The sequence below is a fragment of the Boleophthalmus pectinirostris genome, unplaced genomic scaffold (genome assembly GCF_026225935.1).
Source record: "Boleophthalmus pectinirostris isolate CB_2022bp ecotype Guang Dong unplaced genomic scaffold, ASM2622593v1 HiC_scaffold_15, whole genome shotgun sequence".
In the NCBI taxonomy this organism is placed as follows: Eukaryota; Metazoa; Chordata; class Actinopteri; order Gobiiformes; family Gobiidae; genus Boleophthalmus; species Boleophthalmus pectinirostris.
Window position 1 is genome coordinate 27,887,882 of NW_026571070.1, and position 23,860 is coordinate 27,911,741.

Genomic DNA, 23,860 nt, shown 5'->3' on the forward strand with positions numbered 1-23,860 from the left:
TGAAACTCTTTGTTCCACCTTGCAGTCTCGTGTGTGCTCCACTGTGTTTTTAAACTCCATACACCTTCACTAGAGTCATTTGGATGATTCAGATTCAGACCTGGAATTGACAATCTCATCTTAATTTAAAGAGGTAGAAGGGAGCTATTAATTTGAAATCTACTACTACATGACATCATAAGGTGGAACAGAGCATTTTGAGCTTTGGAGATGTAGACAGACTCATAATTAAGGTTTACTCAATCATGTGTGAATGAAACAAAACACAAAATCAGGTCTGTTTTGAGGAGGTAACAACATCCTTATTTAGAGTCAATTTTGAGTAATATAGTTCAGTGTTTCCCAAACTTTTTTTCTGAGGACCCATATTTTAAAAGTCACAAACCTTGAGGACCCAAGTCAATAGACGTTATTCGTAAATCACAAAATAAAAAGGTGGATTTGACCATTATTGAACATTAATTAGGATATTTTAGTGTTGATTGAGTGATCATGTCTCTCTGAACAATTAGTATTACTGAAGTTTTAAACAATGAAAAACAGTCACTGAAGCAGCAATAAAATGATCTATAAGTCGCCTATTTGGACATTAAATGTAAATCAAAATAAACCAGCATTACTTGAACAAAATAGTCAATAAAATAATTATGTCTCATATCAGAACTGTTTATTGCAGACCTACATGCAACGTGACAAGGTGACCCCCCCAAAAAATCTCATGACCCACCTGAGGGTCATGACCCAGTCTTTGGGAAACACTGATATAGAACCTTTAAATGTCCTTAAAAAAAAAAAAAAAAAAAAGTATACTGAATAAGCCTCACACCTCATTACGGCTGCCAGTTTCCACGTTGAAATCCAGTTGGTTTAAACCCAAAATGCCTCACTCTGATTTGAATGTCACTTCCTAAACCCCAACACAGTGACTAAATTCTGTAGGGTCTGAGCTTTTACATGAAGCATGGCCTGACCATAAACTGAAAGAGAGAGAAGAGAGATGATTGTCTGTTGAGACAAAGTTGAATGTGTCTTCTGTCTGCAGGTTAAGGCACTAGTAACTCGTTTATGGCTGTAATCCTTGTAATACAGGAAAAGCACAGGCTATAAACATTTCCTTTTATATGGAATTTTGGGGAAAAAACAAACTGTGGGACTTTAACACTGCAATACTTTCATAAACTTGTCTATGGACTTCATTTATAAAACTTTGCTGGAATCGTGACTAAAAAGTACTTACGGGCTCAGAGTTTACACAGCAAACCACACATTTCCTCGGGAAAGTTGTCTTCATAAATCTGAAAGCTCAGGTCAGTACAGAAGCAGGTGCAGGAGCAATTGACTGATCTGAAGTGGAAATCAAGCCTCTGTGGAAGTTTAGCAGATGGACTTTCTCAGTGTAGAATATAATAAGAGACCATATGGACAACCAGGAAACTCCAGACGCAAAGCTCTTGTATCTAAGGAGTTATTTACATACTCACATATGGTCAAATAAATCAAGTTGGTTTTGGAGCCAAATATGTTGATTTAAACTGTATAGATTTGACCTGATTTAGGGGCACTGTTTCACATTTTAATGGAGTGTCTGACACCTTCTCTTCTATTCTCTTCCTGTAATTTGAGAAATGAAAGACAGATACCATACTGTGGAACCTTCTAGGCAAAGTAGTAATATCTTCTCAAGCTGGTGACAGACCTTTTTAACCCACATCTGGGAACATGTAATAAATCACAAAAGACATAATCGTTTTCTTTTCTTGCCATTGTAACAGACACAGCTATACAGTACCCACCAATATTGATTATTTCCGCCCTCAGCTGATCCTTCTCAGAGACGGGACAAAGAAGCCAGTGTTCCTGTATCCGCTGTGCACTTTCATATGCAAATGTAGCACCTGATCATTTAGCGCGAGCTTGAGTATCTCAGTATTTTTATCCAAAATGAACTTTTTTTTTTCTGGTCACCATTACAGTTAAACATGAATGTACAAAAGCTTCAGTCACAGTCTTTTATCTACCTTGCACATAAAAAAGTGAGAAAAAAATTCACGCAGAGGACTACCAAACAGCGTTATATTTTTGCTTAGTGTTGTGCATATGAGAGAAACACGTGTACAGCCCCAGGACTCCGGTTTGTTGATTTGTTTGTGTGTGTTTTAATTTCTTTCTTGTCCCTATGGATTCCTGTTGTGGGAGCCCTGGTCCATGATCGATGGGGCACTTCTACATCAGGCCAATCCTGCCTCATTTGCAGTCACCTCCCCCTATTTAAGAAGATTCTCCACAGATGTTTGGCGAACAGGTGTGGAGAATCTTCTTAAACACATGTGATGTGTAGTGATGGGCAGATGAAGCTTCATGAAGCATTGAAGCCTTTCATCAAATTGGTTCATTCCAGCACAAAGCTTCTTGAAGCTTCATTTGCTCTAGTAGGACATCTACTGGAAACAAAAATATCAGTTGGCATGAATTACCTGTGAATAAAACTGTCAGCAAAATAAAGAAGTATGCAAAACATGTATAGTGTAGTGATGGCAGTGTACTGTGTATATATAAATACTGGCAATATGGAAAATGATTATTTGGAAATGATGAAAATGGAAATTGCAGCGAACTCCGAACCACTTCCTGAATCAGTCACGTGGTACAGCTACACAACGAGGCTTCATACATCATCATTTTCAGCTCCTCCTCTAAATGAAGTTAGCCTCGATATGTGCATCGCCTCTCCCCTACTCAGCACATGTTTTAATCCTGAACGGCCATTTTGTGTGTTTCAGTGCGTCTCTTTGCTGTCAATCACTTGTTTTTGTACTACTGCGTGTCTGACTTTATTTGTGTTGAGACACTAATTTAGTTTAGTTCTGTTTTGTGCCTTTTTGTTTTGTCACTCGATTCCGTTTGTGGGTTTATGTGGTTTTACTTTGGGGCACTTGTGATTTAGTTTTGTTGTGTGTATCTTAGTTTAACTACTTGTTTTTGTATAAGCCTACGTGACCTTTTTTTTTTTTTTTTTTGCACAAAACTTGTTATATGTTAATCCTATCCTATTTTTTTTTTTTTAGTTTAGGTTATTTTCTGTACCTATTTTAGTCTGTTAATTAAACATTACTTAAGTTATTCCATTTTCCACATTAGTTTTTTTGTGTTACTTCTCAGACTTTAGCAAGCTGGGTCCTAACACATGTTATACATGTATAAGCTATAGTTGTAGTTATACAATCTGTGGTTGGACCAAAGGTTGGGCAGAGGTTTTTCACTTTTGGTTTCTAGAAGGCCTAAAATGTTCCATACTACTGCAGTCAACTTCTGTCTCCATGGAGGCAAGCTGGTGACGCTACCAGACCAAGTTACTGATGGAGAAGCAACCCCAATGAATGTATCTTCTAGGCAATTTCTGAGTTCTAAAATCATGTGCAATTGAATATGTAAAGTGGTTATGTTTAATGCAATACTGTGGAACATTCTAGGCAAGGCAATAACACCTCCATGGAGAAAAGGTGCGGTACCTTTCAGAAACGTTACATTGTGCACCTTTAATGTAGTTTTACCACCGTATTTGCTCATATTTCCAAAGAATAACTGCATTACTGGATGGCATTGTTCACCCTGCAAGTTTGGCAGAAATGGGGCTCAAAGCGGAGTATATGTGCAGACAACAGCGGCCTGGTTTCCATGGTGAGCAGGCTAATCATCTTTTTCTCATCTTTTCAAGTGACACACTGTGAACTCTCTTGAAATCCCGGCTAAAATTCCTCGCCGTTTTTGGTTCCGTCTACCTTGAAGGCAACCCAGAAAAATTCCAGCGTTAGTAAAAATGCTTAGTACATTTAAAGACACGTAAACAATTAGCCTCGTCTGATTGTTGATTGTGTTGATTGGACTGACTGAGTGAGAGAAGGAGAGATAGATGGATGGATGGATAGGTAGAGAGAAAGAAAGCCAGTTCATTTAACACATGGTCAGACACATTGGGTGAGTATGCGGGGAGCTAATTGAGCGCCGAATGACGTTTCGCATCGCTGGCGCTCATAGATGTAATCATGTTATCTTCTTCTCCCCTTGTGGAGCTTTAGACCCAAAATGACACCCAGCGGAAAATGAACAACCAGACAATAAACAACCCCACGCGCCTTTTCTGGCTCTGTAATTTGAGCCGCCGGTGGATGACAGTTTATTTGTCAACAAGTTGGTTTGGTTTTTTGGTTTTGGCTGTCTATGTAATTGATTACCTTTGAAACATTTCTACCATATTTGTATTTTTTGGAATGGTACTGGTGGAAAATAATGAAGTAAACGCAGACTATTTAAGTAAAATTTTTAGGTATTAGTACGTTACCGTGGATACATTTTACTTTTACTTCACTAAAGCTGAGACTACATTTACACTGAAATTAATTTGCGTATCACCATATCACTGTATCGGAAACGATTTGCGTCCAGACACGTCGTTTCTGTGTCCGCAAGCCTTCCCTATCCACACAGCTTTGAGCATATTTATTTACGTTTTACAGAAATGAAACTTAAAACCGCATGGCTCATTGGCATAAACTGAGCGCTTAAAAAACAGCTCACTATTGTGCGCTGATGTGGATTCAGCTTCTGTTGGACCAAAGGACACGACTCAGTGGAATATGAGTGTTCTTTCTGTGACAGAGGATGTGCTGCTGATGGTGAGTCTGTTCTATGCTTCTATCACATTGGAGATGGTTCATGTGAAACTTTTCAGAGATTATAAGTCTGTAGGTCATAAGCATCAACTGTATATATGAATGGAAATATATTCTAGCCTCTTAGTGTTTTGAAGGTGAATTACTATGCGGCGCATAGACCTACATCAGTGTATCAGCGTTTTCAAGCGTCCACATGGGGACGGATCAGATCCATACTCAGATGAATTTGTGGTACCAGATTGTTCCGTCTCTGGAGTTGTTTTCAATAGGATTGGTGTGGACGAACACTGCATCCGCAACGAAAACGACTCGAATACGAACTAGTGTGGATGGGGCCTGAGAGCACGTATCTGTACTTTCTACTTCACTACATTCTAGATTTAGGCTGAAGAGTAAAAAGTACTTTTCTTTTTGGTTTGAGATCTGCTGAAACTGCTGAGACTTATTTTTAGCGCATTTAATATGAGTTTACATCCCAGCTTTGAGCAAACCAAACACACAAAAACAGCTAGAAAAATCAACAAATCAGTTGAGTCACTTATGATCCAATAAGTCAGTGTTTCCCAAACTTTGTTTCTGGGGTCAAGTCAGAAACATTCGCCACCCAAGTCAATAGACATTCGTAAATCACAAAATAAAGGTGGATTTGACAATTATTGAACATTAATGAGAATATTTTATTGTTGAGTGAGTGATAGTTTACTCAAGTTTTAAACAATGAAAAAGAGTAATTAAACCAGCAATAAAAGGTATCCACAAGTCACCTATTTGGACATTCAATGTAGCCCATTTCTTTTTCTTTTCAACATTCAACTGAACCAGCAATATTGGAACAAAATATTCAATAAAATAATTACAAAAAGATTCGAAATTATACAAAACATGTCTTAACATTTCAACATTTCTTATGAGATAGGTGGGACTGTCTGTGTTTTTGTAGTGCGTCTCAGTCCGGGTGCAGGAGGAGAACGCAACACACAGATTAGGAGCAGCATTCAGTCTGTTTCTGTGCTTTGTCTTCATTTTGCTGAACAGAGAAAATCCCAATTCACACATATATTTAGTAGTGAAAGGAATAAGCATAGAAATACTGGCCCTACAAAGAACAAGATATTCTGACGAAATGCTTATCCAGAATGAAGATAAAGTCACAGATGCACATGCAGATCGTAACAAGGCGACCCAGAAAAACTCTTGACCCAGTCCTTGGGAAACAATGCGCTGAGCTTATCAGAATTACGACATTTCATCCTTTAATTGTTCTAAAACTCTGCAAAATTGTAACGGGAAAATGCAGTTATTGCTTCTATGTGCAGTTATTCACAGTTTTCATTGTGTCTTTTTTATATCCTGTTTTCAAGAAAGCTGCTCTCCTTCTTTTAGGGGGTAACTGTCCTTGTACAAATTTTGGGGCATCATGACCCAGCAGAAACGCAGATGTTTCCTTTCTTTTGGTAATACTTGTTTAGACACAACTATACATGTTTTGTGAGTCTGACACTGGTTCAGACAGAGTTACAACCCTGTATTGAACAGACTCGTCCTCTGCCTCTTTGCAAAGATACTAAATAAACTTTTACTTTGTTGCTTCTACGGATGTTTATTTAAAATTTAAAAAGATCATTTTCCATTATAAAAATACTTTAACTTTTTATTCTTTAAAGGGCCCATCTCATGCAAAATAACTCTTTTCACGTTGTATCTTCTGCACATAAACAAGCACAATTTGGGTTTTGGAGCATCCATTACACAATAATTATGAAATCTTACTAATTTCTTGGAGACAGTCACAGACCAGGAACTATGAAAGTCCGACTATTACTCATCCCCTCACTCGTCCTGAGAAAGCACAGGCTCCGCCCTCCAAACGTGACGTAGGCTCTGAGTGAGCCGTCTTTCCTCCGCCCATCTCAGGGAGGGAGGGGGAGACAGACCTGCACCCTGATAGTGGTAGAAATAAACTTTTATTCATCATGGTGATACAGCGTGTTCAGCCGCATGTGTTGGACCTGGAATCGGACGAGGACTTTGAGGAGCACAAAGCTCAAGCACCGCGTCCACATCAGCTGAACATTACTGATTGGTAAAGTATTAATAAACACTAGTAGATAAACTTATTACATCGTGTACACTGCAGTGTAGAACAATGAGCTCATGCTGTCGCTTTTGTTTAGGTGTTCATGTGGGAATTGTCAACCGATGCGAGGTGGAGGGGGTGGAGGCGGTGGAGCAGGGGAGGGGGGCGAGTGTGAAGCGCCTTCTGCTACGTCAAATAGGTGTAGCAGCTTTAGTTCGTTGTCACATGGGAGGGTGGCAGAAATACGCTGCAATTTGTTAAAAAAAACAAACAAACAAAAAAACAAAAACGGCGAATCAATCTAAAAAAAACTTTGGTGACATGTACAAGGACCACACATCACTCTTAGAAGGTAGAAAGCTCTGAAAAGGTGATTTTGCATGAGATGGGCCCTTTAAGTATATTTTTAAACATATACTTTTACTTCAGTTGTCTTTTTCATGTGATACATTTACTTTAGTAACTTTTTGCCCCTGTATCTGTTCTTTTAGTTAAGTAACAAAACTGAGTACTTCATCCACCTCTGCTGAATGGATTATGGCTTTGTTAGAGGCATCTGGATTAGAAAGAGAGAAATTCAAGTTTTGCTGGAGCAACATTTACACTGCGCTTCTCAAGGCCTTTGTGTCTCAGTCAAAGTTCTCAGTGCAGTTTAACAGGAGGTCTGGTCAGGGAGGGTCAGCAGATCCTGTGGAAGAGCCAGAAGTGCCCCTCCTTTGTGTCCTGCAGCTTCACAGCAGCCTCCAGGGAGAACCAGGCGAACACAACACACAACAGGAAAGCCCTTGTTCTTATCCGCTCTGGTGTTTCGATTGGTGATGAAATGGGCCATTCCCTCAAAGTGTTAGATTTGTCAATGACACCCCTCACTGGCGTTAATGAGTGAAACGTGCCAAAATGGCCCCACAACTATTATCAACATGAAGCTAAATGTTCTCATGAGAATCCATCTTGGCTTGCTCTCAATGGTGCGATTGGGCCTGGGCGCCGGTGGGCTGGAGACAGGACCAATCACAGACGGCATTGTGGTTTGGGTGGAAGCCAAAAATGAAGCACCCAAATGAACCAAAACACACATGGCAACACAGACTAGCGTACCTCAGCCTGTTTACGCCGAAATACTGCCTGTTTTGTTGAAAAAGATAAGAGCGAGAAAGAGGGGAGATGTCTGTGCTTTTCTCTCATCTGGATGTAACAAAAGTTTGATTTCTTGCCTTTTTCAGCTGTTGTGACGCGCTTTAACCAATCAACTTGGAGCTTTGCAGAACTCAATTCAGAGTGCTACCAATCTGGCACGAACCAGCTTCGAAGTCCCTTGGAAATGAACAGAGAAAAGAAAGAAAGGGCAACGTCAAGAGTATCTGCCTTGCTCTTTCATTTTGTAAGCACAGTTGCGTTTATCTAGGGAAAACCAGTGTCCGATAGGAACTTTGTTTTCTGCTCCATCCATTTTGATTGGCCCAGACTTTGCCAAAGAGTGTACTGAGTTAAGGTAGTTGAGCGTCTATGTTCGTAACAATTGAAAAAGCCACTAAGTGCAGTTACTTCTCAAATAAATGGCAAATTACGCTTCTTGGTCTGAGTAATTGTGCATCTCTTGCTATTTTTTATTTGAAAGGTAATAAACCCCATGGAAATGTAAGAAGTGATGTGGCTCTGTGCCCTGGACCTGACACCAGCTGTTTCCATGACTGACATCAGGAAAGTAAAAGGGGCGATTTTTATTTTATTTTATTTTATTTTTTTGAGGGCAATAAAGATATTTTTAGTTTACTTACAGACTTGATATTTTGCACTTTTGTAGCTAAAGCCCTAAATTAAAAATTTTTTAATGTCCAAAAAGTTGTTTATAAATGTTTGCTGTGTGCTTTATATGAAAGAGTGTGAATTTTATTATTTATTTTATTTATTTATTTTCTTATTTGATTTGTATTTCCAGTCCTATAGCTTTTACTACAGCCATATGACACAACTACAGCATGCAGATTGTGAAATAACAGATTGTACTGAAAAAAAGGATGTATAACACTTCATTGGGGTGTAAAAGGGGGAGTTTTAAAAGCAAAATTAAGAAAATAATCCAGGCGAGGAAAAATGTATTAAAATAGCCCTTAGGTCTGGAAGAGTTAAAATGCAAGATTATGTTGTTATTTGGGTTTAGTCAGTAACTGAAAATATCAGATTCAAAATTTGTGACTTTACCTTCTGTTATTTCATGGTAAAGTACAATATAATCAATAGTGAAATCATCACATTTTAAAATCTGAAAACCACCAACAGACTGCATGGATTCCACTCCAGCTTCTAGTGCACTCAAGAGTGAAGTATGTATTTATGCAAATGACACAAATTATAATGATTAACAACTAAAAAAAGTAAGTTTTTCATTATACAAATCTTTTGAAAAGTTTCGTTTCAGTATTTTCAAGTGGCTTTGCACCTATTCATTACGGGATTGTAGATTTCCGAATTGGCCCGGCCTCCCTAAAGAAAAGCGAAATAAATGAGTTTTAGCCCAACTAATACAATCAAGCTTGGATGTGGAGATGTGATTATGGCGCCATAATTGAGTAGACACCTTTACCTCGCGTTACTCTGATGGAACAGGGATTTATGCACGATAATTGGATACAGACTTCGCAGCAGATGTCTCAATGTAAGCCAGGTGCATTGTTCTGCCGCACGTCGGATCAACACAAGAGCTACGACCAGGGAGAAAAAGAAGACAATCTTTATTTTCAATCTTTCAAACCGGTAATAAAGTCTGACAATCTTGATTTGAGCTAAAGGAGAAAGTTTTTTGGCAGAGAGTGAAAGGCAACTACAGATCTGCGAGAAAGCGAGGAGAAAGAGACAGCGTTGTGCTATGGTTCAGGCGAAAAGGATCAAAATGGATGCCTGGAATTGGAAGAAACTACATCAGGTAACAGCGAAGTCCAGTGAATACATGAGAAAAAAAAAAAAGAAACAGCCCTAAAGTATTATTTGTTAAAGCAGAACTCTCTAACTTTTTGAAACTGACCATTTCAGAGTCCATGTTATGATTAAAAGGAACTGTACCTGATTTTTAGAGTCTTAAAAATGAGAAAAAAACAGAACTAGTGCATTTTAAAGTTTGCAGTGGTCCAAAATTATTCTTCACTCACCTTATGCATTCTGAGCAACAAAATTATTAACCACAGTGAGTTTATAAGTTCAGAGAGCAGAGTGGAAGTTTTGCTGTGGCTAACCAACTAGCATGCTAACACATACTTCCTGATAATTGGTCAATAAAATGCTTTCTAATTAAGAGTAGACGGTACACAGAAGACTTATTTTGACCTCAAAAGCTGCTACAATATACACTACCGGTCAAAGGTTTTACAACACCCATTTTTCCCGTTATTTATTGTATTTCAAGTCGTGCAAGTCCAATGAAGAGCTTGAAATGGTACAAAGGTAAGAACTGAACAGCCAGAGGTTAAAAAAAAGATGAAAGATTAAAAAAAAAAAAAAAAACACAAGTCCAAGATCTGTCAAAACTACCTCAGGAAAAAAAAACAAAATGGTGAGAGTGAAAACACGGAGTGTCCAAGCACAGTCTCCAGACTTAGGGCCTGTTCACACGAGAATTTATGGGTAAAAACGACAAAATATTTAATCAGAAGTGCTTTTTGTTTAGACGGGGCTTAAAAATGCCAAAAAAACATCCTCCAGAGTGGAAAAGTTGAATACAGTCCACCCTAGTGTTTCCGGGTACACTGCCCAAGACGCAAAACTCTGGTCAGATCTGCTCACGTCCCGTACGTGTTTATGTCGCATACATCACCGCCTAGCCCAATCGAATTCCACACACTTTCGCGTCACCGTATGCACGCAGATTTTCTCCCGAAAACACTCGTCTAAACGCGGAATAAACAGTGAAGACGTGACTCCACTTTTGCGTCTTCTGTTCAGACCCTCATCAAATAAACGTAGCCTTAAACCCCATCGAGCTGGTTTGGGATGAACTGGACAGAAGAGTGAAGCAACCTACAAGTGCCACACATTTATGGAACTTCTGCAACAGACTTGGGAAGAACTTTCTGAAGAATATTTGATTTCTGTTGTAAAAAGAACGAGGCATGAGTGTGTTCAGCTGTTCTATCTGCCCAAGGTGGACACTTTCATGAATCAAAGTTTAGAGTACGTTTTGGTCAACAGTAAACAGTAAAAACAAGAAAAAGTTGTGGTGTTCTAAAACTTTTGACCAGTTGTGTATCTATACTAGGGTAAGATGAATTTTGACCCAAAATCGGGTACAGGCCCTTTAAATAGTTTGTCGCAAAATAAAAGTAAAAGTATAACCCATACAAATCTGGGAAAATAAAGTCCTCACAGAAAACTGTAAGTCAAATTGTGATTGAATCATATTACTCAAAATGGAATGAGAAACCAAATGACAAAAATACATGAAGGTAAACAAAAGTAAAGCTAAACAGTGTTCAGAAAAGAGCAAAAAGTTACAGAGGTCTGCTTTAATCCAAACTTTCCCTTTGCGTTATGTTTATTCAAAAATAACACGACTAAAATGAGTTGGTTGTTCCCTTGTTTAAGCATACAGTAGTCTGATTTCTATACAGAAGTTTGCCATTTACAGAATATAAAATATCCATATACAGAATTATATAGAAGTCACAGCCTTTTCCAGGAGACCACATGGAACAAGCAATTCACAAGTGTAATTTTGTTTTAATGAATGAAATCAAATGGCTCAGCAAATAAAGACGTTGTTTTGGGAATCTACATTAGCTTAAGTAATTATTGCAAACTTATATACATATTTTCAGTGTATTTGTTTAAATAAATTACCAGTTTAGTCCTAAGTTTGGTGCGTTTTTGCGGTTTTATTTTTCTGAATTTGAGCAAAATTATATGCCAAAGGAGCAAAAAGTATTGTAAAAGAAATCTCCCAATTGCAAAATATATTCAAATCAAAACTAATACTCAGAATTAGGGATGCACCGATCCAGCTTTTTCAGTTCCGATTTCAATACTATGGCTTTAAGTATGCCGATGTCAACCGATACCACTGCATATTTTTGTATATTTTCTTTATACAAAAATAAAATAAGACAAAAATAACACCACATTTGGATTTCTCAAGGAAGTAGAACATCTTTGCGTAAAAAGAAGTTCAAGCTCGAGACTTTCTTGGCCACCTACGACCATAAACTTCAACATCCAACCAGGATATTTGCTGCACCGATATTTGGGCGCCGATATCCGATCCAGCTAATTTTTCAGTATCAACGCCGATATCAGATACTGGTCTCGGATCGGTGCATCCCTATTCAGAGTTCAGGTACTTCTTGACTAAAACACGGGAACCAAATGGTATGTAAGACCTTGTAGATTATGCAGTATTTGAACTATATTAAAGATATTACGCTTTGTGTGTACCAACTACTTCAAAACCCAGCATTTCAAAGCACGCTGAAAAGAAAAAACATCTCAAAAAAGGCAGAAGGAATTATAAAAACTCTTCAATGTCTATCCTTAAGTTCGCAAACGTGGTCTCCCGTGCGGTGCGTGACTTGTAGTTATACGTACATCTTGAATATCTGACTTTCGTTAAACTCTTGAAGCAAAATCTACTTTCCAAGGTCGACTTTATCCGATTTTAATTCCTTCATCTCATCTTTTCAAAGTGACATTGCCTGGAGACCAAGCCCGTAATAGAATGCTTTCATTTCTCATTTCAAACCTGCTTTTGTACCCCTTTATGTTACATCAAAGTCCAAGAGGATTTGTTGAAAGAAATGCACAGTATTAAATCATCTATTGGTCACAACTTATGGAATATTTTACGGGCCACATTAAAAGACACAGTGGTACGAGGTAAGGTTAAAGCTGTACTAAGTAACTTTTCTGGTTTAGGGTCTGTATGGAAACGTCATTGCCTAGTCTGCAATGTTACGCAGTATGACATTAAATGGAAATATATTCATGACACGTAACTTTTCTGGTTCACGGTCTCCAGGGAAACATTATTGCTTAGTCTGCAATGTTACACAGTATGACATTAAACTTAAATATATCCATGACGCGTAACTTTTCTCATTTAGTGTCTCCATAGAAACGTCATTGATTAGCCTGGAATGTTACGCAGTATGATATTAAACTTCAATATATCCATAAGAACTAACTTTTCTAGTGAGGGTCTCCATGGAAACGTCATTGTTTTGTCTGCAATGTTACGCAATATGACATTAAACTTATAAATATATCTGTGAGATGTAACTTTTCTAGTTAGGGTCTCCATGGAAATGTCATGGCTTAACTTAGAATGTTCCACAGTATGACATTAAACTTAAATATATCCATGACACGCAACTTTCCTCATTTAGTGTCTCCATGGAAACATCACTGCTTAACCTGGAATGTTACACAGTATGACATTAAACTTCAGTATATAGATGAGATCTAAATTTCTGGTTACGGTCTCCATGGAAATGTCATTGCTTGATCTAGAATCTATATCACCAATATCTAGTGATATTAAACTTAAATATATCCATGAGATGTAACTTTTCTCATTTAGTGTCTCCATGGAAACGTCATTGCTTAACCTGGAATGTCGCGCAGTATGACATTGGACTTATTACCTCCGCCAAGGAGGTTATGTTTTTGCCGGCGTTTGTCTGTTTGTTTGTCTTTTAGCAACATAACTCAAAAAGTTATGGACCGATTTTGATGAAATGTTCAGGATTTGTTGGAAATGTGAAAAGGAAGAACTCATTTTGGGGATGATCCGGAAGAAATCCTGGATTCTGGATCACTTTGAAATTTTTGTTAACATTGTGGTAAATGGGGCCAAAAATTTTGTTTCTCAATATCTCGGTTAATTATTGACCAAACCCCGTGAAATTTGACTCAGGGATGGACAATGGGATCCTCTTTCATATTCCAAATTGAAAGATACGAGACAAATATTTATGGAAAACACAATTAATATGAGGGGGACTGTAGTCCTTGGCGGAGGTCTGCGCTTTCTGAGTGCTTTTCTAGTTTATATCTGTATTGTATGTACTCTTTTACCAATACAAAAACCTTTAACCTAAATAAAATAAAAGTATGTTTAAAGCCATACTGTGAAGCATTCCAGACAAAGCAACATCATCACCATGGAAACAAGCAAGTTAAACAGCAAATCAGGATCATATTTAGTCTATGTAATTCTTTTCGCCATCTTACCACAATGTTTAGGTGTTACGAGTGTTCACCCACAATCCCAAAGGTTACGGGTTTGATTCCACCTCTGACTAGTGCGTATTGTTGTGTCCTTGAGCAAGACATGTCACCTAGCAACTAAAATGCAAACTCTTCTATTCTTCATCTCGAAAGGCCCTAAATAAATCATAAGTATTTCCATTAGCTTACTAGTCGATATAATGTACAAATTCATGATAATATTAGACGACCCTGTTCCAACTGCTGAGCTAGGAGTAAGAATAGAAAATAGCGAAAGGTGGATTACGTGACTTTGAACATGACATAGTTGTTGGTGCCAGACGGGCCCGAATTGGTCTGATAATTTTAGAAACTGCTGATATCCACATATTTCCGCTCGGCGCGCTACAGCTCAGAGAATGCCCTAAAAAAGAGACAAAAAAGAAAATTCCAGTGTGAAGCAGTTGTGGGGGTGGGAATCTACTCTAAATTGGTAACTATCAAGAGCTCATTGGCGGTTGTGGTTGAAATGAATAGAATAAGAAGGATGGTTTGATTGGTGTCAGTGTCAATTTTCAGCTTCAGGATTTTGATAAAAGGGTTGAGAAAAATGAAAACTTGCCAAAAATATCAGCTTGGTAGTTTTCAGATTGTAAAGTCAATGTCAAAATACACCCGCAGTGAAAGGTCTTCGAAAAGTAAAAAGTGGTTTAATCAAGAGTTTATTGACGAAAGTACTTGCGATTTGGATGAGTTACTGTGCTAAATACTTTACAAAATGTTTTCTATGTATGGTAGGGGTCTATATTAATTAGTGGGTAGTGATACATTTTTTTTCAAAACAACTTAATACACTTTCTAGAGCTGTAAACCTTTAGCAGGGCTTAATGCTCAATTCATATTTTTTTGTCAAATCAGATTTTTTTGCAAGGTCGTTCACATTTCCAATTAAATGCGACTTGGATGTGATCTCCAGTGTGAACTTTAAATGCCACAAAAGTGTCCCACATGCGAATTGGAGGACACAACGACGTCACATGCAGCGAGTGTGCCCAGTATTTACGGAAGTAGCCAAAACGCTGAGCTTGTCTCCCAAAATACAATCCAGTACTTAGTAAAATGGACAGGTTACACATCCATGGCCGCTTCGTTTGTCTGAGTCTTTAGCCTCCTTTTTATTCTCCGATTTGGCTCGCAGGGTCTTTATTTTTCGTTGACACTGGAGACAGGACCGCTTGTAGCCACACTCATCCATTTCTTTGGCAATCATTTCAAAAACCACCCCGTTCCAATAAGATTTCTCCAGTTTGGTCTGAATACAGCGATCCCTCCCAAATATTAATAAAGTCGCTAACCTCGCTTTCCCTCCATTGACGAGACTCCGAGCCTGACGTGTAGGTGGGATGAATGCGACCTGGCCGTTCAGACTGAAGTCGCATGTCAAAAGATCGGATATGCATCGATTTCAGGAGCACATATCTAAGTGACCTGGGTCGCATTTGAAAAAAATCGGATCTGTGTCGTTCAGACGGTCATTAAAAGATCAGACACAGGTCACATAGGGGTGAGAAAAACAGATTCAGGTCACTTCAGGCTGCAGTCTGAACGTAGCCTTAGTCGACCAATCAACAGTAGATTTAGGACAAGACACAATTTTAATAAGTCGAAGCACAATTTGTAATAAATAAGTAGCACGAGCCATTTCACAATTTTGGCTTCACTATTTGTATTTATTTTATACCTTTGCAGCCATTGTAGTACTACTTTTTGGAACTACAACTTCTCAGATTGTATAACTCGCCAGCTCTTAACTCTTTTTTTAATCCAAGCCAAAAGTAAATTCAGATGGAAAAAGATCATTTTTCTCATGTGTGCACAATCTTGTAGCAATTTTGTCTCGCGAGATCTTTTGGCACGAGATCTTGTCTCATCACTAATCGTCAAATTTTCTTGAGTTTTAAAGAATTGATATGGGACAACGACAGAGAAGAGAATGAATGGTGTGAGTTAGCGAAATAATTTGGGTTTGAATTCCTTGCAGGTGTCGTCTCGTGAGTGCTGTTTGGGTCAGATACGGTCAGATCATTGCAAGTTTTGCCGCGCCCCCTTTTAATTGTCAAATCGATTGTCAGTCGGCCAAGAATTAATTTGGTCGGGTACAGCCCTAACAGTTTCTAACGACTGCAATGAAACCTGTTATTGCACCACAGCGTTTTGACACTAGTGGAATATACATGGGACAACTGGGATAAAACCATTGACCTTTGGGTTTGTGGGCGAACGCTTTAACCACTGAGCCACTGCCACGTTAGTAAGCAAGTTGGAGTTCGCCGCTATTGTTTTTCTTGGACTGTTCCCTTGTACGGCTTTAAACTAATCTCCACGGAGACGGCAGACGTAAGCACTGGTTGAAACTGGGATCAAACCGCTGACCTTTGGGTTTGTGGGTGAACGCTCTTACCACTAAGCTACTGCCTCCGTTAGTAAGCAAGTAGGTGTGGTGGTGGAGACCAGGCCAAGTCCCAGGTCAAATCTGCGGAGAGGCGATCCCACTACGGAAAGAATACATGTTTTTCAAGACAACAACAACAAAAAACCCAAAACATAATTGAATAAATGCAAGATATACAAGTTTAAAGCCATACTGTGAAACATTCCAGGCAAAGAAACAAAAGCTCCATGAAGACAAACAGGAAACAAATTTTCTACCAGTTTTCCAATAACAAGCAAGTAGGTGTGGTAGTGGAGACCAGGCAAAGTTCCAGGTCACATCTGTGGAGAGGTGATCCCACTAAAGTAAGAATATAGGTTTTTCAAGGCAACAAAAAAACTCCATAATTGAATAAACGCAATATATATACCATTTTAAAGCCATACTGTGAAACATTCCAGGCAAAGAAATAACATCTCCATTAAGACGAACATGTGACAGAGCCTCCACCAGAAAAGTTCCACAGTTCACCTATAATGTATCTAATAAAAAGGCCAGTATATAAACCAGTAACGTCTTATCAAGTGATGCCTCTGTCAATCCCAAATGGAATCCGAACTTTATTCCACCGAAAGATTGGATTCTTTTTAGCAGTTGTACACTACACGCCGCGCGCAGGTCTAAAAACAGCTCGGCGTGCCCTGGGATGTCAAATGCAAGTGCTGGATTCAATATAGCAGCAGAGATGGGGGCAAAGATTGAAATATGGGCCCGAACACAGCCCGTCTATCTGGGGTGCGCGGTGTTTAATAGACATGGGAGTTACTGGGGCATGTTATGGCTGCCTGCTGTACACGTCCAACGCTGGCTTCGCTTTTGGGATTGTTAGCAGGTTGGAGGAAAGGGGGGGGAGATCATTGAGCGGTATCTGACAGAGCCACACAAATTACAATTCTAGCTCGGGTTAAAATATGGATACATGAGGAGTAAGTTGGAGAAAGGTGTGGTTTACGAATTATATAAGAAAATGCAGTTTTGTTTTTAAGGTGGCAGAGAACTCTTCTTCAACTTCTTGGGCACTTTCATAGCTTTTTATACATCGCTAGTCTATACATGATATGGCTACGCCGGGTGAGTTTAAAGGCAAAATTTGATGAGTAGGCTTTGAAAACTGTAAACAAAAATATGAGTAAGATATGACAAAACGATAGAAGAGTTGTTAAAGGAGAAGTAAGATCCAGAATTGTAGACAATGGTAAGTTTGGTAAGTTCTTTCTTTTTTAATCAATTTTTAAAAATTTTTTTATTACCATATTTTTATGACTATAGGTCGCACTCTTTTCATGGTTTGGGTGGTCCTGTAACTTATATTTCGGTCTGACTTATATATTAAAATGTTCACAGTGACAGACGCGAGAGGGTGCTCTAGGCTTGTTAGTATCTGATACTACTGTGCCACTGTCACTTCACCCTACTGCGCATGTCTCCTGCAGAAAAAGCCGCTATCCTGCTGCAAGTAGTGAAATATTCAGCTGAAAACGGTAATCGAGCAGCAGAAAGAAAGTTTGTAGTGAGCGAGAAACTTGTGAGGGACTGGCGGAAAGCGGGGTTGGAGAACACAGCTTCATGGCAACCAGGAGCTTGCGTGATGCAACTTTCATGGAAGTTATTGGATGGATCGACAAAGCTTGGACTTCAGTGACAACAGAAACCATCCTGCTGGGATTCAGAAAAGCCGGAATAATTCTAACTGGAACTGATGCTGAGTCTGATGACAGCTACACAGAAGGAAGCTATGCTCCGTTTACCTCCGGAGGTCACGGAGTTTCTCCGGATGAAGAATTCAATGGATTTAGTGATTTGGAGTGAGATGGAGAGTTTGTTAAACTTGTTCTGTTGTTTATGCTCTAGTTATCTGAAGAACTGTTCATATGTGACATTAACATACTAGTCGCCTGTTCAGCCTGTTGTTCTCTGTTCTATTGTTATTACTATAACTTGTCTTTCAAGATGAAATGTCGGTTCTGATTTTATAAAATAAATTTCCCCCAAAAAGTGCGACTTATAGTCTGATGCAACTTATATATGTTTTTTTTTCTTCTGCATTGCGCATTTTTTGACTGGTGTGACTTATGCTCTGGAGCGACTTATAGTCCGAAAAATACAGTACAAAATGAAATGTGGACTGTAAAAACATATATGCTTAAAACTAGCAAATATGCAAACTCAATAAAATATAACTTTCCTTACAAGTTGTATGAACATTGTCCACAATCATAATTTTTATGATATGGTTGCTAGTCCCTTATTAGTTGTTAGCTGGTGGTTAGCTTGCATTACAAATTGTACTTTTTTTTTCATGTTGACAGATTTAGCAAGATTTAACTTATCTTTAACACCTTAAAAGATGCACTAGTTAACTTTTCCGGTGGAAGGTTTGCCAGTTGCTTGTCTCCCTGAAGATGTTATTACTTTGCCTGGAATGATCCCCATTTTGGCATTAAACATTTATACTTCCATGGAGACATGTTTTTTTTTTTTTTTTTAAACCAATAAAAACACCTTTCATTTCATATAAGCAGATATACAATGCCATACTGTAGAACCTTTTCAGGCAAAGCAATTACATCTCCATGGAGACAAGCAGGTGTCAGATCATCCATCAGAAAGCATAGTGCTTCTTTAATCAAAAAAATGGATCGAGCTTATTAAACAACTTTATTGGACTTTTATCACTGCGGGAAGTATAGTACTGATAGTACAAACTTTGTCTTTACCCAAACCACCACTTACTTCCCCTTTAAAGCATCAAAAACATCTTTGGATCAAGGCTTAATGAAGGGCTCAGACATGATAAAAAGAGGAGAGCTGTTGGATGTCGGAATAAATACACTACGAGCTTTTGGTCTCCCTTCTGCTCTTGATGCTTGTTTATTTTTCTTATAAAAGGCGATTTCTTATGATGTCCCCAGCGTTCTCGTGCCCTTTCACACCGACTCTACCCACAAGAGCTGGAGGAAAGGAGGCTGGTTGGACAGGCGTGACATGAAAACCAAAGAACCACCAGAACTCCACTAGATTTCTGAGTTTTCATATCATCGCATTACATTAAACCTATGATATCATCTCCTCCGTTAATCCGTCTTCTTCTCTTGGGGGTCTTTATCGTCCATTTCAGGCTCTTCCTCCTCCTCCGGGCCCTCTAGCTGGTGTCGAAGCTCCGCCCCTTCCTCCTCCTCCTCTTCCTCCTCCTCCTCATCGGTAAGCCCCTCCCTCTTGTGCAGGTCCATGTCCTCGGAGGCGGCATCGTTGATTTCGGCCGTGCAGATGCCGTAGCACATGAGGCTGATGACGCCCAGGGGCAGCCCGAACAGGAAGCAGCCCAGCAACGGGGAGCTGCGGAACACCGACTGGGGACACAAAAGAAAATTGGTTTTGTTATTCAAATTCTTTTTGGTTCTATATTCAAATGTACTGCAAGATATGCTATAGTTATGCTATAGTTGCCTGTTAAGGTTAAGATAAGGAACACTTTATTGTCCCCCCCATGCCCTCTGCATTTGACCCATTGTTCAATGTCGCTGGGGGATCTCATCCCCTCCCTGTGATCTTGTTGCAAGGCTTGGTCAGGACAACCTTAGCTGGAGGATTTCAACTATGGTGTATGCTTTGGGCTGATGGGAGAACCAGAGTGCCTGAAGGAAATTCACCCAGACACGGGGAGAACATACAAACTCTGCACAGAAAGTCTTGAGAGACCCGAGGATCAAACCCGGAACCTTCTTGCTGTGAATCTTGAGTGCTATCCACTCAGCCATTGAACAGACTAAAGGGAAGAGTGAGGGGGAGGAGGGGCGGAGTCTGGAGGACGGGAGAGTGAAGTGCACTTCTAACTCTGCTTCTGGCGTTATGCATCTGATTGATCCACACAGAGGTGCCTCTTAAAATGCAGTGTAAAAGTGTGGTGTAATCCTGATCTCGTCAGATCTCACAAGCTTAGTCTGGTTAGTATTTGGATGAGGGACCACTTTTGTCAGTCTGCCCCAGGGCAGCCGTGGCTACAACAGTAGTTTACCACCACTGAGTGTGGAGTGAATGAATAATTCATCTTTGTGTGTCTTGTAAGCCACTATATAAATCCAATGCATTATTATTATGAATCCCTCAGTCATTCAGGTCGGGTCCACAGCAAAGGAAAAATTAATTCTTTCAGCTGGTCAAAGTTCAAAAACTTCCGTGCATTTGACTGAATTGCATTTTCTTTTACTATGCAGTGGCAGAGTTTAACTGTAGTTGACAGTACACATAAAACTAACAGATTTGACCACGAGGCTACAAACATTCACCTATTCTGAACTGAAATGGCAAACAGTTGACCAGGAACAGTAGAGAATACCACAACAACCCCACTGTTGATGTTAACTAACTGTTTAGCCCCACTTTAAGTCCTGATGAGGACTACCTTGCTGGAATATTAGAGGACTGCAGATAACAAAGCCCACACTGGTATTAGAATTTGCTTCCTTGTTTTTGTGAGGTGAGCAGACTAAACACATGCCACCATGAATGCACCCCAGGTCTGTTCATTTGTGAAAAGCCTGTATTCTTCAGCTGTCAGTCACACTCTGTGGAGAGGAAGGTTGTTTCCAGTTTCCTCCCTCTCCTGTGTGGGCGTGATTGACAGCTGAGGAATCAAGGCTTTACCGAGGCAAGGGAACAGAAATGGGACGTGGCCTACGTTTCCAGCAAGCCATTATTCTTGCAACTAAAAAAATAAACAAATTAAGGCACTTACAGTTATTGGAGCGAAGACAACTGAATGCCTTAGATTGGTTCATAACAATAAGATTTACACTCAATAGCAACTAGTATATCCAAGAAGTCATGTTTAGGGACTTGCAACTGCACAAACATGTATAAAGGTGGTTAAAAATATTGAAAATCAGATACTAATCGACACTAAAACTAGTATCAAAACTAGATACTCATTTGAGCACGTACAGGATAGAAATGAACCTTTCCTGAATAGTTTTAAAATGATCTTGAGCTGTATCAGAACAAGTATAAGAGCACATAGACTAGTATACACCCACGGACCACTACGGAACCTACTTGGACCACTGAGGGATTAGACAGATGTTGAAAATCACATTCTATTGTCTAAATCAAGTGTTTTTAATTATCATTGTCTTTTCCTTAGTATCGAAATCGAGTTTGAAATATTTGTATCGTGACAACACTAGTAGAAGTTAGGAAATTTCTACCGGATACATTGAAATACAACTGCACAAAATCTATAAAAACATGGAAACAAGTTTGATTAAAAAAAAAAAAAAAAAAAAGGCCTGTCAGGGGGCTCGGTTTAGCATCTTGACAATCACTCGGCTTCGTTAATGCAGCTTTATTAGAAATGACTGACACAAAGCATCCGTGCGGAACTGCAGGTACGGCGCCTCTGGGTAAAGCTCGGAGCTGTTGCCTTGAGCAGTCAAACTTTCCACCACCTCCGCAACAGAAACGTTTGGCTCTCGCAAGATTTGGTGATTCAGGCCCGTGTTATTTTGCAAGAAAAGGTCAAGCGCTTTGTGTGTGTATAGAAGATTGTTGGAGACTATTTTATAATAACTTTGCTATTTACAGCCTTAAAAAGCATTAACAAAGACTGAACTCATAATGAACAAGAACAATTCAGGCTTTGAAACTTCTATGGTTACTGTATTTACGGTCATGAACTTGATTTTTTTCTGTGTATTTGAGCAAATAAATAAATTGTATAAGTTGCTATTGAGGTCAAAATAAGTCTGCTGTCAACTATGCAAATATTTCTGAGGTGCTTTCTTTTCAGCAATCAGAAAAAGCACTCTTAGAATGCTATTTGTTGTTAGCAGTGTGACGGCAATGACTTAATGACTTCGCTCTGGCTTCTGAAATTCACGAAAAGCGCTTATAAACAAATCAGTCAATCATTAGGATTCAGAGTCTTCGGATATAGATTGTAAAAACATGTTATTTGTAAAGATGAACACGAAATGAAGACTAACTCATAATCCACAAGGTTTAATTAAAAACTTTCATGGTACCAAATAGTCAAAAAAAAATATAACAAACCCACTTAGATACTGAAACTGAAAAAAAAAAAAAAAAAAAAAAAAAAGAAATAGGACAAATCTGTTCTCAGTCAATTCTTGAATAGTTTAAGAATGATTGATTAAGTGATTAAGAATGGACAAAATTTAACTTCTACAGTTATTTAATGTTGGAATTAGTATAATGTAGCCAGACCGGTGCCACCTAGTGCCTCCGCTCAATTTCATTTCTCTCCAGAGACTAGGTCAGGAATCGGAATACACTAGACGGTTCGCAAAAACCCCAGAAGTGCAAGTTTGGGCACCAGCCAATCAGCGAAGAGCCATAAATTCTGTGTTGGCAATGATTCCCGAGATCGAGGATTTAAAGCAGGAACAAAGAGAATGTTTGGTGAATTTTATCAAGGGGAAAGATGTTATTGTCCTTCTTCCTACGGGATTTGGGAAAAGCTTAATATAGCAGTTAGCCCCGTTAGCAGCGCCACAACCAAATAGCAGCAATTGGTTAAATAAATGTGTCTTTTATTTTATTTATTTATTTATTGTTTTTATCCATTTTATTTTTTTAGTGCTGCTTTTATGTATTGATTTTATTATTTTTGTTCATTGATTTTATTATTTTATTTATTTATTCTGTTAGTGTCCTTATTAAAAAATATATATATATATATATATATATATATATATATATATATATATATATATATATATATATATATATATATATTTTTTTTTTTAAGTAAAATGTTTTGCATTGCTCTGTGAAGCACTTTGGAAAGTATTTTGTTTGTAAAATGTGCTATACAAATAAAGTTGGATTGGACTGGAAATAAAAAAATTTACCCTCCTACCTTCGAGCGAATAAATTCTATTGCCGCGAAGGTCAGACGGTTTCTACGAAGTGAAACTGGCTGATGAATCACGCAAAGTATGATGCATTAGCAGTATAAGAATGATAATCACTGAGAACGGTAAAAGAGACTACATGAGTATACTGTATGACAAAGTGTATCTTTATAACTGGTAAAAGTATATGTTTTTTTAAGGATTTGTTGCAGACCATATGTGGTGGATACCTCTGCCACCACTCCATAGTGTCAGAATCATTTCATTTACATTAAGTTAATTGCATTACACATACTTTAATTCCTTTATTTAGACTTATATTCTAATTTGAGTGCACACATTTAGTTAATTTAAGTCTGTTTTTTTGAGCACTGGACAGAGGACCCTTGTGGGGGGGGGTGTCTAGTTTGTTAAAGGTCATTTTATTATCACTTATTATTTTCTGTATTATAATTATTTGCCTTCTTGTTGCTTTGGTTAAGTTAGTAGTTTTAGTTAATTATTTTGTGTAATTGTGTTTGGTTTTAGTTGGTCCTCATGTATTTAAACACCCCTG

At 38.6% G+C, this 23,860-nt stretch overlaps 1 protein-coding gene across 1 annotated transcript in view; it reads right to left on the minus strand.

Moving 5' to 3' along the window:
* Positions 1-9,466: 9,466 nt before the first annotated feature.
* The window catches only part of tmx3b (thioredoxin related transmembrane protein 3b), a 121,651-nt gene continuing 107,257 nt past the window's right edge, over positions 9,467-23,860 (minus strand). Inside the window, exon 16 of the mRNA XM_020930761.2 lies at positions 9,467-19,782. Within this exon, the coding sequence (XP_020786420.1) occupies positions 19,507-19,782 (276 nt within the window). The 3' untranslated portion in view covers positions 9,467-19,506. The remainder of the gene's footprint in view (positions 19,783-23,860) is intronic.